This window comes from Pleurodeles waltl, chromosome 8 (assembly GCF_031143425.1).
Source record: "Pleurodeles waltl isolate 20211129_DDA chromosome 8, aPleWal1.hap1.20221129, whole genome shotgun sequence".
Lineage (NCBI taxonomy): Eukaryota > Metazoa > Chordata > Amphibia > Caudata > Salamandridae > Pleurodeles > Pleurodeles waltl.
Window position 1 is genome coordinate 968,857,545 of NC_090447.1, and position 18,287 is coordinate 968,875,831.

An 18,287-nucleotide genomic window follows, 5' to 3' on the forward strand; every position below is an offset into this window, starting at 1 on the left:
ATCAGATGAAAAATAAAACGAAAGTGCAACTATCGTTTTATTTTTCATTTCCTGACTCTTGGCCAGGGGGACGACGCTCCAACGCCAAGGAGACGCCCCTGATGCCAGCACAGAAGAATTAGCAGAATACCTGCAAAATATGACACCATTAGACATTCAGTGACCCCGGGGAAAGTGTAGACAATTCTTGTGAATCAGCAAGCCAGTCCAAGACACTATTGTGGAACAGAATATGTATGTTCATGACAGGTCTTGTGCTCTTCAAAGTCTCTGGGGAGTAGGGTCCAGGAAATCAGACACTGCTGGAAGGCACACAGGAACGTAGTGCATCTCAAGGTCAAATGTGTTTCTTAAGTCTCTGGGCACTTGGGTAGTCACTTCCTACTCGGAAAGCTGAATAACTTCATCTTGACAGCATTCCTTGTTGCTGTGTCTTCCTCTAGCACACATGTTTTTACAGTAACAAAATTTCTCAAGGTGGGACCTCCCCCCCCCCCACACACGCGCACACACAAAAATGGGTGTATTCCCCGTCTTTGTCACGCTGTGTGAGCCTATGGTAACTGCTGCAACACAATGTGCCTCAGTTCAAATGTCTGCCAGAGCTGGGAGCAAGTAGACTTGTACTATAGGCAGGTATTAGGCGCTATATAAATATATGTAACTCTGCATTTCATATATATGATCACCAGAAGCACTTCGGTCTCCTGTGTGTCTAGAACAATGTCTGAAATTCTGATGGCTGCCTGCGATTGCACACGTGGGCCAGCGCCTCCAGCTTGTCATCTGCTCGCCAGACCAGATCTCTGCTTTTCTGCTTATCTTCAGCCCCTTCAAAGACTTCACTCACGGTGGGCCTCGCGGGTGGGGTCTTTCATCCGGGAGACCATTTTTCTCTGAGTCGTCCTCGTGTGACAGCTACACCCAAACGAGTGATTAAAAATATTACTAACAGAAAGTGAAAACCTATATATCTTTTCCAAAAATATCCCGTCTCTGTGTAATGCATTGACTGAAACCGTTCCTCTTCAGCTTAAACATACCAGTTTGCATAATTGTAACGTGTTTTCCTGCTCTCATGGAAGTTGCCCAACTCTCAACATCTTTTCTGACGCATGTACAGTATATGCACTTACTTTGTGTACCGATAGTTCCAGGAGTGCATTATAGATGCTAAAAGCTTTTCAACCGTGGGGAACACTCACTTTAATCACCAAGTAATAATTCGCCGTCATCCTCTATGATAATAGAAATGAGTACAATAAACAAGCAAGTGCTGCTCAGTGGAGATTAATTACACACGCACAATGGAGGGCTGTGGGGATATGATAAAGATAAGAAACAAGGATGTGAGTCTATGATGTCAATGTAGAAGGCATGCATGAACATGATAACGATGCTAATGAGGGGTTATAGGGATATGATAAGGACAATAAAGGATGGACGCGACATTACAAGAGGTGAATACGTTTTCATCTGAAAACTATTCCTTCAATATTAGGTCAGAATATGAGACAGGACGAACAGAAGGCTCAAAAATGGAATCTGGGAATATTGTTCACTAAAAGAGCACTACATTTGTTGGACGTTCTTTCAGTGGAACTGCTGGTCTGGTAAGTAAAACAGTAAATTAATTTGAAAAAGCCTGATATAAATGCAAAGACACAATAATACAGAGAAAGTATGGTACAGCTGGAGACCATATACGGCAATAACAGTCAATAAGATTAATAGATGAGTGGCCCAGTTGGAAAATAGCTTATGTTGTGTTTGCAACATCTGTAGAAATGGTGCGAGTGCACTGTTTTACAGTGGGACTGTTCTGGAAATGCACAATGCAGACGTTCTATGACTTATTATGCAAATCCTATGGTTCTAAGTAAACATATATCCTTATTAAACATAAACTAAAAAGGAACAGTCTTTTCAGTCTTCTGCAACTTTGAGTAAAGGAAATACGTACTTTTGTGAACTTTGCCAAAGGCCACATTGTGACATGGTGCTAACAAGCACAAGAGGACATCCCCACCGTATTTATATGTACCTCTGTGAAAATGACAAATAGAAATATCCTGATTCTGTGTCATTTGTGCCTATGGATGACCTTAGATGCACAAAAAGAATTATGAGTCAATCCCCTGTTGCTGATGCGGTTTCAATTGAGTGTGCACTATCTGGAGCTCGGTGTATGTTGGATGTTCACCTGAAAGTATGTGATCAGTGGACAGCTCTGTTGTACAACCTGTGCCATATCTTGCTGTTTTTACTGAAATGTGTGCTTTGTGATGCTGCTCTTCTTACTGTATTTGCTCTTTTTAGGTGTCCTTCTCTCAGCGTTTGATGTACATAGATGTCTTTTTGCCCTGTGCTCTGTGTAGCAGTCCCCAAATCAGTGTGTAGTGTGGAGTGCGTTCTAAGTATAGATACCAATGTTACTTACTGTGTACAAGGACGATATTGTAACATGCTGGATTCAAGAAGGTGTACTGGAATGGGGTATTTGTTCTCTGAGGATAGATTTCTCAGGGGTGTAGAGGCCCAAATACAGTCTGTTATCCAGAAGGAACAGTTCCTCGCCTACTCATGAATGACTTGGGTGGCTAAATTGTCCTGGTCAGAATTACATCAACAATCAAAGACAGTAACAACGCTGAAAGTAGTTTGAGGGCAGTGCACTATCTAACCTACATAAGGCACTGGAGGTGGACATTATCATACTCCTTATCCCTTTTAATGTACTGTGGAAGGAGAACGGTGCTACATCCAAATCTGGCTCAGAATGAGATGGAGCTTGTAACCAGGTCAAGTACCAAGTCAAGTCATTGTCCTATACTGTCAGGTTTAACCTTACACAATTGCGATTTATCCACAGACCAGGTTTATGCCTTAAGTCTACTACTCAACGGAACATCTGTGGCCAAGAAGATGAGAGCTGGGAACTGATTTTATGTACATGGTCTGGTTGTACATGGCAATACAAGGATAATGGGAGAAACTTTTGTTGAAACCAGGAGCTGGAGTAGGGACAGTTAGTTATGGAATATAAACTTGATCACTGTTTCATAGCCTGACATAGGAGGTCCAAAAAAGAAAAATGAAATATAAACATTTATGCTTATGCCTGGCATTGGCCACAACAATGAAAACAAGATTTTGCAATGCAGTGGGTCTTGCATTTGCTTGAGTTAGTGTTATTAGCAATGTCAATTCCTAATTGGGCTTTTCTTGCCACATAAATTGAAAATGAAAAGTAAAACAGTTGACATAAGCAAGTCAATTCAAAGCGCCACGGTCGCCATGAGCATGAAGGAGAGACAGAAAAGGAAAAAAAGAGTTTGCTCACAGTCAAACGCATTGGCAACTGTGCAATTATCCATTTAACAGGATCAATGACCAAGGTAGTAACAAAACTGCCCCAAGGAAGGAAAAATGTAAAGCATTTACCAATGATAACAAAGGATTTTTGAAAGTCAAGCCCAAGAACGAGTGATAGTTATTGGGGTGCTTGTGGGCGTGGCTAAAAGCCTACAGATAGATCACAACACGTCAGAGCACTTGCGTGCCCAACCTAAAAATAATGGCTGCAGCCCAAAGGACCATCAGCGGAAGCATGGTTCAGAGGCATTCTTGAATGATCAGTGTAGAGCCGCAAATGCTTAAAACTGATCATAAAGCCGGTGAAGATTCGCCCATGTGGTAAAAACTGATGCAAAAGCAATTCCCTTCACCTGGTGATCTGCCACCTTAAACAATATGCTGTTTTCTAATCACCCTCTGTATTGATAGGTTGATTATATTTTGGAAGATGAAACAATCCTGTTGATATAATGGCATGCTAACATGGGAGACGTATCTTTATGTTTGCATGAAATAGGCTTATTGGGATTGTCCCATGATGTGGATTGCTTTTTCGACTTTCCATACTTTGCAGAGTTTAAACACCATTAAAGAAAAGTATAAAAACTGGAGGGCCTGATTTAGAGTTTGGCGGATGGGGTTACTCCATCGCAAATGTGACGGATATCCTATCTGCCGTATTACGATCTCATTATATCCTACGGAAATCGCAATGCGGCGGTCAGCATATACGCCCGCCCACCAAACTGTAAATCAAGCCCATGGTTTTAAAATAAAACTTTGCGAGCTACATGCATAGTTGTTTGTGGTGCAGAGTGTTGTGTGTGTAGCTACTTCCTTAGTGTTTTGTGTTGTTTATGTGTGTTGCAGGACGTGTGTACTGGACAGATATTTACCAGTAAGATAAGTAGAAGGGGCTACACCTGTGCAGGGAAATAAAAACTTCCTTTATAAACACCCACATTTTAGACATTGAAGTAGGCCCTGTGTTTACCTTATGCTCTTTTCTTTTCTGTGATTATGTGTTGTGCTCTGTATAGCTGTACGCCATATGCTTAATGTGTATTACCATACTTTATATGTGTATTTATTTATTTAGAGTTTTTGTAAAGCACTGTCTGCTTTGGTTTCAAGGGGCTAGCTGAGGCACAGAGTCCAATCGATGAAGGGCGGGTCCTGGTTCGAAACTCTAGAATAACTGATTTTTCAGTCACTTTTTGTGATTTTTCAATGAATCTGTTGACATGTGAGCAATATGTAGACAACGTTTATGCAGTGTTTGATGTGCAATTTATGGTTTACATTTCTGTGCTATGATGCTGCTTTATCTTTGTGTTTCTAGTCTGTGTGAAGCAGTTCTTTGTCATGTTCTGCTTGTAACAGTGGCAACTCAAGTTGTTACATTGTCTTCCGCTGTTTTAAACTTCAGTGTGTTCCTGTTTCTGGTGTTCTGTGTGTCCTGCTTTAGATTGCTGAAGATGTGACTGTTGTGCTCTGGGTGTCTTCTTTGTGGGAACCATGAGTATCCATTAGCTCGCTTGGTTGTGTTGTCCAAGAATTACCTCTGACATCAAATGTTAACACTTTTTCTAAATCCTTGCAGCGGGAGATTACATCATGCGACAGACTTCCACGTGTTCATTTTGGCAGTTTTACATAGCGCAAACAAAAACAGTTTAGAACCCTGTTTTGGTTTGCAGTATGTTTTTAAACTGCCAAAAATGAAATGGCGATTGACTCTCGCCATAGATACAAATAGACCCAATTCAGGCAGCTTGCCTCTCTTTCAATAGAAGTCAATGAGGAAAAAAATACTTTCTCTCGACCATTTATTAGAATTTCCCACTTGCCTGCTCTGAAAATGTTGGCATGTATGCATACAGCTCAGACAAGGATATATAACTACTCCCAATCAGTGCTTGAAATGGAAAATGTAAAGTGCAGGTACTCTGTGCTAGAGTACCTGCTTGTTTCCGAGAAGTGCCGGTACTCTCCAATTAAAAGTATTACGCTTTTCTTGAGATGTGCCGGTACTCTCCCTCTCAAAATAAAAAAGTGCCGGTACTCAGTACCGGACAATTTAAAGCACTGCTAATAAAGCCCTGTAATACCTCCCTTTGGGTCTAGTGACTTTTGCGCACCACTCTGTGCTGTTGAACTCGGCTCCCCCTGTTGTGTTGCGTTTCCTATATAGGTCATTGTTGCAAATGCAAGTTGCGCACTGCGTGGCTGTGAATGAATAAGTAAGTTATCGTGCGTGGTTGTATGTTGGATCCATGCGTGGTGTGTTGGCTCTCTTGGGTTAGTTTATGCTCGTGGTCGGAACAGTGTTTTGCTGTTTGTCGAGGCGCTGTGTGCCGACTCAGGCTCTGCAGCGTGTGCTGTATGAGTAGCTCTTTGCTGCTGGAGCAGGGTGTACTTTGCACGCAGCTCGTGTTCCTGGCCCTTCCGCTGTGCCTGTGTGAGCTTTCCACAGAGGAGGAGCAGTGCGTGCCTCTCCTATCTCTCTCCCTAGCTGTGTCCCGAGAGTGTGTGTTGCTCTTCACGCTTTACCCCTCTCTCTCCCCCTCAGGCCCAACCCCCCTCTCCTTGCTGGCGGGGCGCCGGCCGGCGGCAGTGAATGTGAGAGCCCCGCAGAGCCAATGAGCTGGGACCGGATGCGCCGTATCCTGCGGGACAACAAGCCTCTGTTCCTGCTCACATCCACATGACGCCATTCACCACAGCCTGAGCCGCGGCAGCCCGGCCCCCGGAAACACCGCCAGGGGAGGGAGCGCAGCCCAGAGCGCAGGCACAGCCCGGCGCACAACAACAGGAGGAGGCAGACACCGAGAGATCCCGCGACCTGCGCACAGACTGTGAGAGCAGGAGACCTGCGAATAGCGCCAGCGCAAAGCACTCAGCAGGAGCTGCAGGGACCAGGGGAGATAAGCAACCCCAGCACACGACAAGGGGGCAGAGCTTGCCCCGCACAGCTACCTATCTGCAACCGCTCCCACCCGGACTCCTCTCCAGAACACACTGCTTCTATATCTTGTTGCTTGAAGGGAACGTGCACCAGGATTCCTGCTTGGATTGATTTGCGTGGGATTCTTTGTTTTAACTCTACTTTCCGGATGGATTGCAGGCTGGTGTAGTCTGGGAAACGTGTGGCTGCATTTGATTTCTTTTTGTTTTTGCTCGATCGCTGGGGCGAGAGCTGAAGTTCAGCCTGCGATCTGAAGCCTCCTGTCCCGGACATGTGCGGCTCAGGCCTGGCAGTCCAGCTGCTCTAGCGGGACCCGGAGGAAAGCGAAAGGTCCACGGCCTACACACGGCTCCTCTCCCCGTGGCGTGTGCTTAGCTGGACGTACAGTGACGGCCGCCGAGCCCCCCGCGACACCGCCATTGAGCGCCAGGGGCGGACCCCAGCGCTGGAATCTGCATGGAAAGACGTGCGAGATGGTAAATAACACTTCTATTTACAAAATTTGACATTCAAACTATCGCATAGGCATTTTAGAAGAAAATATCAACTGTAGTCCCTCTAACTCCACAATGTTTCTATTGTCGTTCTGTCTCTGCAGTTGGGTTCATCGTCTTACTAGTCTCTAAACTTGAGGTCTGTGCATGTGTTTTTTTACCGCGTCTTTGTTTTTCTTACACGGGTTTACCTTTTTTCACTAGTGCATTTTCAGCAGTGCTCAATTTTTAAATAATGAACATCAATTTGTGCACAGAATGTGCATCTCCCTAACTCCAGCAACGGTATCCTTTACATAAAAACCAGACAATTGATACACTTGCACCGCTTCTTTCGATAGTTATTGCCAAAACAGTTTTGTTTTCCTTGAATATGCAGTAGAGCGGTCTTAGAAAGCCCAAGTTGCAGTTTTTGAACACACCAGAAAACAATGCAAGACGCGTTGAATGTTGCAGCACGTTGTGCACGTTCAGCACTGGTGAAAGGGTTGACAACTCTTTCTGGTGTGAGGGGTGCAGGCGTTCTTCGTTATTTTTTATACATGCTGTTGCCTTAATGTTTCCTCTTTAAATTACCGCCAGCCTCAAAGCATTAGAAGCATTAAAGGTAGCCATGTATACACCATCTCACTCGTGGGGGTTGCCAAATGTTGGCATGTATGCCACCTTTCCATGGCTGGTTCGATGGACGCGCCTTAAACGCAACTCTCCTGTGGTGGTTTTCTTGCCCCCTTCTTCGGGGCATACCGTGCCTGCGAAGTAAAAATGATGTAACAAATGGCTGCGTTTATTTACATTAGTGCCTCGGCACAAAATGGTGCCCACCACATAAAAAGTCGGGGCAGGTGGCCTCCACCGACACATACCTGACTCCTGGAGACAGCCTCTCACCCGGCTGCCGCAAAATACTGCCGAGGCCTTTTCATGTGCCATACCCTATATTCACCGTTCTTTGTGACCCCACGCATGTGAAAAGAGCGGCGAGGGCATGGCCCTTGTTTACACCCCGGATGGCCGCTGCGTGAACTGTCTGCAGCCAGGCCTGCAGGACTGATCCGCAGGGGTGTCGGTGGTCGCTCACATCTGTGTGTGAGGTGGTGGTGGCAGGCTGGAAGTGGGGGTGGGGGCTGATTTGTTATGTTGAAACATCCCGAGGGCACCACATTGTCATTCTCTGAGCAGGGGGGAAGCTGGCTGGAAGCCACAAAGGAGGGCAGAGTACTATGTAAATATCCGAGAGGGGTTGGAAGGTGTGTATGTGGATGGGGGAGGGCAGCACTTCCTGGCATTTGAATTGCCTATTGAGAGATGTGCAGAGGGGGTTGCTGAAAAGATAAAGGGGGAGAGGCCCCTTGTTCACCTCCGAGTTCCTTTGTCATGCCTTGAAGGGCAGAAATCTGGAAGGTCACATTTAGGCCTGACAAGAGTAAGTCCTAAAAGTTGTGTGGAGGCTGCATTATGTAGTTGTGGGGGCTGGAGCTTACAAAAAGCACTCCTAGTCGGCCCAGTCCAGTGCAAGTCGCTTTCTGTTTCCCCCCACAGAACTCCCATTCTCTTCGTTTGGCTTGTGCTAATCTTTTGGCCTGATCATTTGGGTCAGTATTCATTCATTTACATTTCTTAAGAGACTTAAAATAAAACATAAAAAAGTTTGCAAAGTGGGCGCTCGACTCCAGTGCTCTGCTTTAAAGGGACTAAATCGCAGTCAACAGGTGACCACGTTCGTTCCCCAACACACACGGATTGCCCGAAAAGTAGCATTTAAGAATAGATTTGACCACATTCGCACTGTATTAAATATTTTGACCGAGATTAGACCCACTGTTTCTACAAGTTGTAATTAAACACTGCTCTTAGTTTAAGCAGTTTTGTTTAACACTACTGGATGCATGAATTGTACATATTTAACAGCTACCCCTCCTTGTAAATGCACTCCTTTAGACACCGCCTTTCTTGTTTAGATCGATGGTGTCAGTTTTTTATTTGTCAATACATTCTTGTGCGGAAGCCGAGGGGAATGGCACTTGCAACAAGTGTGCGGTACAGAGATCACCAAAATAAAGTAGTTCAGACATTTACAACACCGTAGTCCTTATTTAAATCTATAAGGCGTTCAGGTAAACCTTGTTTTGTACGTAAAACAGTGCCCCTGCTATAGGGAGAACACCTTAGCGTTACCTATTTAGCTATGCATTCGGATCTATGAGCTGTGCGCCCTCTGCGTTACTGCCACGCAAACTAACCACATTTTTTTAATTGGGTGATGAGGAACTGAAGCACATAGGGCTAAAACGGCTGCCCACGATTAAACACTGGGCCGTTATAGCTGGTGCGATTAAGGAAAGTCGCTCCCCAAAGTCGACAGCTTTCACGAATCCCAGGCATTCCAGAAAGTCCTACTCCCTGTTTGCTTTTCTGATTAATACTCTGAGCCAAACTTCAAGGTAGAAAATCAGAAGACACCCGCTCCCGCATTTTCACATTCCCCTTTGGGTGGGGCATCTAGCTGAGTACAATGGTGGCGCGGCCAACATCACCTTCGAGTGCGGATTTTCCGAAGCAGACCACAGATAGCGTTGAAGGAAATGTGTCCACGAGAGTGCTGAAGCGTTAATAATCGTGCACCTCTTGTTTTTCAAAGGTCAAACTTGCGCCACTGACCTTGTGGCACACCAAATTTACTCCTTTCCCTATTGTAAGCAGTAATCATATTGTACCTTAATTTTGCTCTACTTTCGCCCTCTTCACGTGCTTTGTTTTGTGCTGCGTGGAAGGTTGCAAAAACATAACTGCTCTTCTGATCACAGCTGCAAACTGCAACATGCATCTCTCTTGCTCCACCTATGGAAACGTAATGTGGTCCCTGCCGTGACCACTCAATGTGTTTCGCTTGTTGTGGTGTATGTCGGCGCCTTCCACCCCCTTGTGTCTGCTTACCTCGCTCTTGTATTCAAATGCATTCTGTTGAGTTTTGCAAGTGTGTGAGCTCCCTTCCCTCCAGAAACAAAGGGCATTGTTGTGTATGGAGGTCAGATGTAAATGATACACGCGCTGCTATCTTCTCTCGGCCCCGCTGAAGGCTGGGCAATACAAAGAGGTACTTACACATGACCCACTTTGGGGTGGTGGAGGCGTTCTCGCGGCACAGAAAGTGCAACGTGGACTTCCCACTCGTTACTCCAATTTTGAGGCCATCCACCCCTTTTCCAAACCAGTTCAGGTGTTTCAATTCAACCTATGATTGGCTTCAGGTTTCTAACAATTAGTAGGACGTTTGTGTACGATGGCAAGGCAGGGTTTCACAATATCACAATTATGGCAGTATTTATGTTTTAAAGAAAATAGTGTTTAGGGATATATGTATTTGATTTGTATAGTGTGAACTTACGTTCAGAGTAACACACTAAAACCTTGTGGGTTCGAATTACGTATTTATAACATTGGTGATGGCTAATGGAGGCGGGGCACGTTGGAGGGTTTGGGGTGCTGAGAGTTTGCGCAAGGAGCAGCGCCCTCATTTGATTACAGAAGATAGATTTTGTTGTGCTTGTAAGGTACTCCGTATCTCTGAGTGGTAAGTACAGCACGCGCATTTTAACGCGGAGTGTATGTAGTTCATATGTAACTAATACCTTAGAGCCCCTGTAGCCCGACACGATTAACTGTTGTAGGTATAGAGTAGAATACTATTTAGTGATGGGAAGTTGTTTTTACATGTTTTTTTCCACGGCGGGAGACCCTCAAAAGGATTGTACAACAACGTGAAAATAGTCAATAGTTAGAGCCCCCTGTCCTCGTTGTTTTGGCCCCAAGTTGTCACCAGTAGCATCTCTGATCAAATGCTTATGCAGCCGTGTATCAGTACTTCTAATAAAACCCCCTAATATACATTCAAAAGGGTGTCACCCACAATTACACATATAAGGCCACCGTGACCTCAAAACCAAACATAAAGCAATCCACGAATGGCGACGGCCCCCTTTCTGACCTGTCATTGCCACATCTGTATTCCAGAGACATCTGAAGACCTACTACATCCTGTCACTCCCACCCCCATCATGCAGTCTATACTCATTATGGGCGTAACTGCATGTGGATGTGGAATACATTGTATTACTCTACAGGTTCCTTGAGCCTCATTATTCAACTCGTCAGTATGTTTACAGACTTGGTATTTGCAGTGAAATGTGTTTGTGATGTGGCTGTGCATTTGTGATGTGGTTGTGACGGTTCTCTCCTCTTGTCACCTGCAGGGTCTCAGATGTGTTCTAGTGCTGCGCCAGTGACTGCTGTTTGGGGAACTGATGGAGACGCGGGCTCATCGTGGCAGCAACGGGGCCCAGCCCTTACTGCACACCTGGCGAGGCCCTGGAAGGCAGCATGGGGATGCCGACCCCAGAGATTTCCTGGCCCAACAAGTCCACATCCTGTCTTTGGATCAAATCCGCACCATCCGGAACACTAATGAGTACACTGAGGGGCCCACCGTGGCCCCGCGGCCTGGGACAAATCCTGGCCCCAGGACAGCGGGCCAACCAAAAAACGAAAGAACCCATGGAGTTAGCGAGCAGCGACATCCCAGCAGGGGCCAGCAGCAGCCAGTACCCACTTGCCCCCGAGCCCCTCTGTCCCGATCCACCAGCACGGGCAGCAGTGGCTCCCGAGGAAGCGCACGGACGAGCACGAGCAGCGCCTCTTCAGAGCACAGACTCTTAAGCTCCCCCTGCTTCACCTCCGAGCAGGTTATTCGGGCGCAGCCTAAGGGTGACCTCAAGACAGACGTCCTAAAGCCCCTAAGTAGGCCAGAGCTGGGCGCGCACTCGTACCGCTGCGAGGACTGTGGGAAGTGCAAGTGTCGGGAGTGCACGTGCCCGCGGACCCTGCCCTCGTGCTGGATCTGCGACAAGCAGTGCCTGTGCTCCGCACAGAGCGTGCTGGACTACGGCACCTGCGTGTGTTGCGTGAAGGGGCTCTTCTACCACTGCTCCACGGACGACGAGGACGACTGTTTCGACAAGCCATGCTCGTGCACCCAGGCTCACTGCTGCGCCCGCTGGTCCGCCATGGGTGCCCTGTCCCTGCTGCTGCCCTGCCTGTGCTGTTACCTGCCCGGCAAGGGGTGCCTCTTAATGTGCCAGGGCTGCCACGACAGACTCAACAGGCCCGGCTGCCGCTGCAAGCACTCAAACACTGTGTGTTGCAAGGCCCCCAGCGTGCCCCCCAGGAACCCTGAAAAACCCACATAGCAGCAGGCGCGGGCACAATTTGTACAGTAATACGACTGTTACGTCTAACACAAATATGCAACCAACTAAACCGTTCTAACCCTGGCACAGCGAGCAGGAGGGTTGGGTGGTGTACTTTGCTGTTTGCAGTGACACGCTTTTTCTGTGTGTGCCTTTCTAACTCTGTAGCTTGTCCTCTATCGAGCTCAACGATTTGATCCAGTAGTCTGTGATCTCCCCCCACCAAGCCTGCCGCATAAGCTAAAGCAACAACGACACTCCTTGGCAGCTCTGTCGTCTGTGAATAGTACCTGCAAAGTTTTGTAAATTAGCAAAGGGATTTTTTCATTGTTTTCTGCCAGAGATAAAGTGCTATATTTTTGTACATATGATATTTACAACTGTGAAGAATGGTGCCATAATCATAGCACAGTCACAAATATTATACTAATATGTTGTACTACATTCAGCGGAATGTGAATCACCAGTCAGTATGTCTTTTTAGATTGTACTTTGCCTTATGGAAACTTGCTATTCCCAGACTCTGATTTTATTCCCCTTGAACTTCATGTATATTGTACAGTTGCGGTAAAAAATCTGCCTTTATTTTCTAATTTTTCCAACATATTGTCTAGTGTAAAGAATATTTATTTGAAGTTTTATTATTTTATAAAAAAGAAATATTTATTTTAAGAGGCATCTTGCGAATGTCGTCTCCTTTTTTAATGAGGACGCCATAGTTGCTGCAAACAGTGGTGAGAGATGCATATGTTCACTATAAAATAGAAAATATATTAACGTTTGAAATTTAACTGGAGTTTGCGTTTTCATTTTCCTTTTTTAATTCGTCTTCTCGAGTAGTCACTGTTCTGTTTTTGTTTTCCAGCTCTGCATATAATTTTCTTGGGGAGAAAATGTAAAAGTAAACATTAACTTGGAAAAATATTTCAGGTATCAATTTCCAAAACACAAACTCTGCAGCAAAGGCATTAGCAGTGTTTATTGTCTATGAGTATTCGAATTTAAAACGCGAGCTGTATGATATACTTAATTTTTCTGCCCCAGGCATAGTTTTTCTCAGTCTTTTTCTGGCCCCAATGGCAGTCATTTTTCTCTCGCCCATAATTCCCCAAAGCCTGCTTTATACGTTTTGATATGAAAGGTACATGTGCCAGTAAACCACCTCTCTTGGACCTGATTTGTGTGTTCTGAAGCTATAGTCTCCGCCTACTATTCAACACTTCACTCCCCCCCCCCGCATTTGCCGTTTCATGACCCTGACCGAGCGCATGCTCCCACCCATGCGCACCACTGCAAATACTAAATTAATTCCCCAAGTGACATAGGGCCATATGTACGAACACATTTTCCCATTGACACAGAATGGGAAAAACCCTTTGCTACATCTGGCCCATAAGTACGTGAAGACAGCCCTGCCTATTCTGCATCCAAGCTTAGGCGAAAGGCCCCAGTGGTTGACTTGACTGACTGGTGCAGGGAGACTCTTCAGCTACTGTTTACTTTTTAGCCCTGCAAACAACTCTGCATGATATATAATTAGGCGGCACTTGATACCTGCTCTATAATGCAAAAAAATGGATGAGCTATTGGTATGGTGTAAGACTATACTTCGGCAAGGGCTAAACAAACAAAACACATTCAAGGAGAAACGCGTTTACGTATTTGAATATTTTTTGCCAATTGTGTGGCTGCTGTGCTGCATAAGGAAAGGTTCAGGTGGCGTATATCAAGTGCCCTTGTGGGGAGTATAACTAGCATCTAAAAGAAACGTGCGTGCGTGTTTAACAAAAAAACTTGCAGATCAGATTGCAAGAGTCTTCAAAAATGTTATCTGCTCAACTAGAAACACATTCCTTGCCGCTTAAAGGGCTTGTCACCTCTAGAAAATTGCCTTCCAACTAAGGTCAAAAAGCTCCCAGTGCCAAGTTTCCCGCCCGGAAGCCTGGGAAATGATTTACCTGGCTTTATTAGCAAACTATCATTTCCTGTTCAGGGCGTTCGTCTCCAAGTCTCCAGGCAGAATTCTTTTGAAAAAGAACGATTTTCTTTTAAACCAAACACGAGCTCTTTCTCTCAACTATTATTTATGTTTTTTTAAAAGAACACCCTGACGTTTTTGTTGTTGTTGTTAACATTTAGGCTCCCGGGTCACGGAGTTTTTAGCCTTTAGTGGATTACCTTTAAACGGAATGGTCTGCCTGGTGTACCCCTTCTGATGTGGGCCTGCCCTGTTGAAAGTTCTACTCCTCGGGTCCCCTTGTGTGCTGCTAATCCATCATCACGTGAAACAAAAAAAAGCGATGCAAGCCCTGGCTAGTTGGCTAATCAGAAATAGCTGGTGTGCAAGCCTAGAAGTCACGTGCGTGCAACCCAGGAAGAGATTTTGTTTCACACCACCCACTAACTGTCTCCTTCAATGTAAACACCTAATACTCTTTGAACAAATGGGCCCACGGACAAGGGGCAGCCAGTGCTCATGTTGTTCCTTGCCTGGTCGTCTATGTTTATTCATTATATGTGTGTCTGCTGTATTTTGTGTAAACCAGAGAATCTGGATCACGAGTCGTAGGCCATGTTTTGGTCTCAATTTAAATCTCCACAGAAAAATGTTCGCAAATACACCCCAATATCTTCTGGAAAAGTAAGCAAACTGAAATAATGGTGAAAATGATGTTGATGTTTATTTATTAGGTCAGTGTAAAAAAATGGAAGTATATCGAGCCACATTCACTGGCATTGATTCAAGGAAGTTCTTCATAAGAAGATGTAACTAACTCTTTTAGTACTCCTGGCTTACTCATGAATTTCTGGATTAAGCAAAGTGTACTCCTTCCTATGTTACTTCTGAATTCTTGGAGTACAAGAGTAAGTCAAAGCAAAAGCTTCGTAAATTCGCTCCATTTATTTAGTTTTCGACGTTCTGCAGTATTCACAAACAAGCTAATTAAAATATGTTGTGCCTCTTTTCACACCTCCTTAGCCACAATTTATAAATCCTTATGTCGATGTCTCCATCTTTCCCACATCTCTCAGCATCCTTCCTGTGCCTTAAAGCGATTTTACACCGTTGCATGCTTTCCTCAACATTCCCCATTTTTAGCGCTTGCTCCGTTCAGTTGTAGGGAGAGCACTGAAATTATGCAGTGTTTTATTTTCCGCATTGTTATGAGCTTGCTGCATAATCCATCATTTGCTACAATTTACAGCACAAATACACTTGTTCCTAGCTCAAATGTATAAAAAGTTACTAAATAACATCAACACGTGTTAGTGGACAGAGGAGAAGGGCCTTTCCAAAGGTTGACCATTCACGTTTCTGTTGCTTATTGCTGTATTTCTTTGTTAAACCTGTACCAGTGAGGTGAAACCTTTGCCCAGAAAGGCTTAATATGTGAAAAAAATGAGAAAATAATCCAGTAATGCAGTCACAAAATGTGGAGTATTTCACTGCATAATTTGCCTATTGGCATTACAAATGAAAAAGCTGTATATAATTTGGATCAGTCACATCCAAAATATTCATCACAATGGGACACTCAATTCTCATTGGAAACCTGTTTTTAATAAAGCACATCATTGCAGTCAATGAAAAATATTATGTTAGCCATCACTCATTACAACTGGAGTACCCCACAACCCCTAAATACATATATGTACAATTTTACATGGTGTATCACAAAACACACATGTACAAATGTTTACACCATTATAATTTATTTTGTGACTCCTGAACAGTTTCCACTAGAGGTGTCTAAATCAGTTCGTAGCAAAGACCACTTAGAGGTAGTCATTGAGACCAGAATACAAAAACTTTGCTTAGTATCTTCCCTCCCTGTCCTCCCAATATATCAGTTCAGCTCAATTTGTTTATCGGGGAATTTCTTAAAAAAAAAAACAGTAATTTGCCTATTGTTGCAGCATTTTTTAGCAATGTCTGTTAGACTGGCGTCTTGCATTTTGGGGCTCGCCATGGTCTCTGCTTCTCGGTGCAGTTTATCCCTATTGGTCTTCAATTTCATTTTGCTGTCCCATTTCTTCCTCTGCTTCCATTAGTGTATTGACTTTGAATGGATGTCTTAACCCTAGGTGCCCTCTAGGTCTACTCGGTGCCACCGTCATACTATTCCTTTTTAGCTGGTGTTTGAGGGAAGCACAGGGCTCACCGCCAGCACAGCAGCTCTACCAGTGTATCCATCAAGGCTTAGGGGTGAGTCCTTCCTCTGATCAAGCTTAAGAAGTCCTTCAGTTGTACACAGGCCTCCATGCTTTTCAACTGGCCAGCCTCAGCAACACGAATCAAGCTGTGTGCTCACGAGCTTATTTACACTGCAGGGAGTTTTTTTGTAGCATTTTTGACTTTCCACGCCACCCTCTTGTTAGGAGATTGACACTGATAACTGTTTTCCGATCTAAAGTACATTTTTGTAGAGTTTACTGTCTTGCTTGATTACAGGGCTAGTGCTCCGTTTTTCTTATTTTGTGAACTTTAAGTAGATTGTGTTGTATATTTCAAAGATTTAGGAATTGCAACCCGAAGACAGAAATGCAGGCATAGTTTAAGTTTTTTGAGAGAGACATACTGCATTTGACTGAGTTCCTCCAGTTGGTCTTAACACTTAAAAAAAAGTGTCATTTTTGGGAGAAGAAGCTAAGCGCCCCTTGTTTTTTTGGTCGGTGTAGGTCCCTTTATAGAACTTAAATGTGTCCTCATAGGAATTCATTTAGAGTTTAAAATCGTGGGGAAATACTTTCCTCTAGGGAAAGGACAGCAGTGCGATGTCGTGGCTGCGGTTTAGTTGGAGGCTCCTATGATCAACTGGAGAGAAAATACGAATCAGTATTCAAATAGCAACTTACTAAAAGTAAAGGCCTAGAAAATAAACTGTTTCTCGAAACAATGAAATGAGTTTTCATCTATGGCAACAGTGATCAACTGTACATTTTCTTCAGAAATGATTATTTACAAGTGTGAAGCTTTTGGTTCAAGATTAAATCTCTTATGAAATATTAAATGTTTGCCAAAAGTAAGTGCAAACACACGTTAATTGTTAATAACAAAGGCAGACAAGGTAATTTAATTTGGGAGCCTGAGTTAAAACAAAAGGTAAAGCAAAATCCTATGCCAAAAAGGAGTTGGAGGAGCTCATTTTAATTAAAACTAATGTGTGGTCTGCGGAAGCCACTATTTAATAGGCAATTTACAGAGATGCATTACAATTTCAACCCAAGATTATTTCTTTCCAGATTTTTTTTAACAGCACAGAGTAACAATCTCAAATATAGGGGGAGTGGGGGGCACTAACTTGAGAAATAGCTACACATTTGTTTCTTGTCTCTGTCTTTGTTAAGGTCTGTCATAGACCAGATAATGAGACAGTAATCAATTGCGTCACCAAAATCAAGTACATCCCTTGGATTTTGTGAATAACACTGATGACCCCAAACAATTTCAATGTTAATTATATTCGCAGAATAACAAAGTTTCAATGTTTTAATTAAAGAGGGGAATTTGGAGATCAGTAGCCATCGGTCCAAGAAAGAGGAGTGAGATTTAAAAGTATCTTGAAAGTTATACCCACTTAGTGAAGAGCAGTACAGCTCTACCTCCTTTAGCACCAGGGAATAAGCAGAGCATCCTCAATTAGTACCTCTCTCGTGGTGATCTACCTCCTTTAGCACCAGGGAATGAGCCGAGTATCCTAAAATTAGTACCTCTCTCGTGGTGAACATTATGATTGATCATTCCTTTCAGGAGCACACACAAATCTACTCCTAAAAGGTTGTTGTAACTGGACCTGAAAAACAAATAAGTTTATATGACTCACTTTTAAGTACTATCTAACTTCTGAATTCCAGAGTAAAGCAGGCTATTTCTGGAATTCAGGAGTACCAGAAGAGGTGGTCACAGCTCCTCCGCACTGTAGAATAAGTGACTAGGGCCAACTGTGTTCCCTGTATGAAATGGACATGGGCCATTCACACATATCATCAGTGTCAGAGGTTTATTCCAAGGGAATAATGCTTTGTTCAAGCAAATTCGCAAGGGTCATCAATTATATTCTTAATTTCTGAAAATGCACGTTTGTAAAATTACTTTTGCTCTACCACACTGGTATTACGAGCAGAAACCGTTTACAATTGACATTTACAAAATATGTCTAACCAGAGTCGGTTTAGTGAGTGCACCAAGCAAAGTGTTCCCCTCTCCCCAGATTATCCAAA

General features: G+C 44.1%; 1 protein-coding gene across 1 annotated transcript; it reads left to right on the top strand.

Moving 5' to 3' along the window:
• Positions 1 to 5,900: 5,900 nt before the first annotated feature.
• On the top strand, positions 5,901 to 12,856 carry SPRY2 (sprouty RTK signaling antagonist 2). Its single transcript, XM_069205207.1, has 2 exons — positions 5,901 to 6,801; positions 11,073 to 12,856. Exon 2 carries the CDS (start codon positions 11,124 to 11,126, stop codon positions 12,063 to 12,065), a length of 942 nt encoding a protein of 313 aa, XP_069061308.1. The 5' UTR covers positions 5,901 to 6,801; positions 11,073 to 11,123; the 3' UTR covers positions 12,066 to 12,856.
• Positions 12,857 to 18,287: the final 5,431 nt, after the last annotated feature.

Bases quoted from the DNA above. Each gene is read 5' to 3' on its own strand.
- SPRY2 (XM_069205207.1), top strand. From the start codon at position 11,124: ATGGAGACGCGGGCTCATCGTGGCAGCAACGGGGCCCAGCCCTTACTG.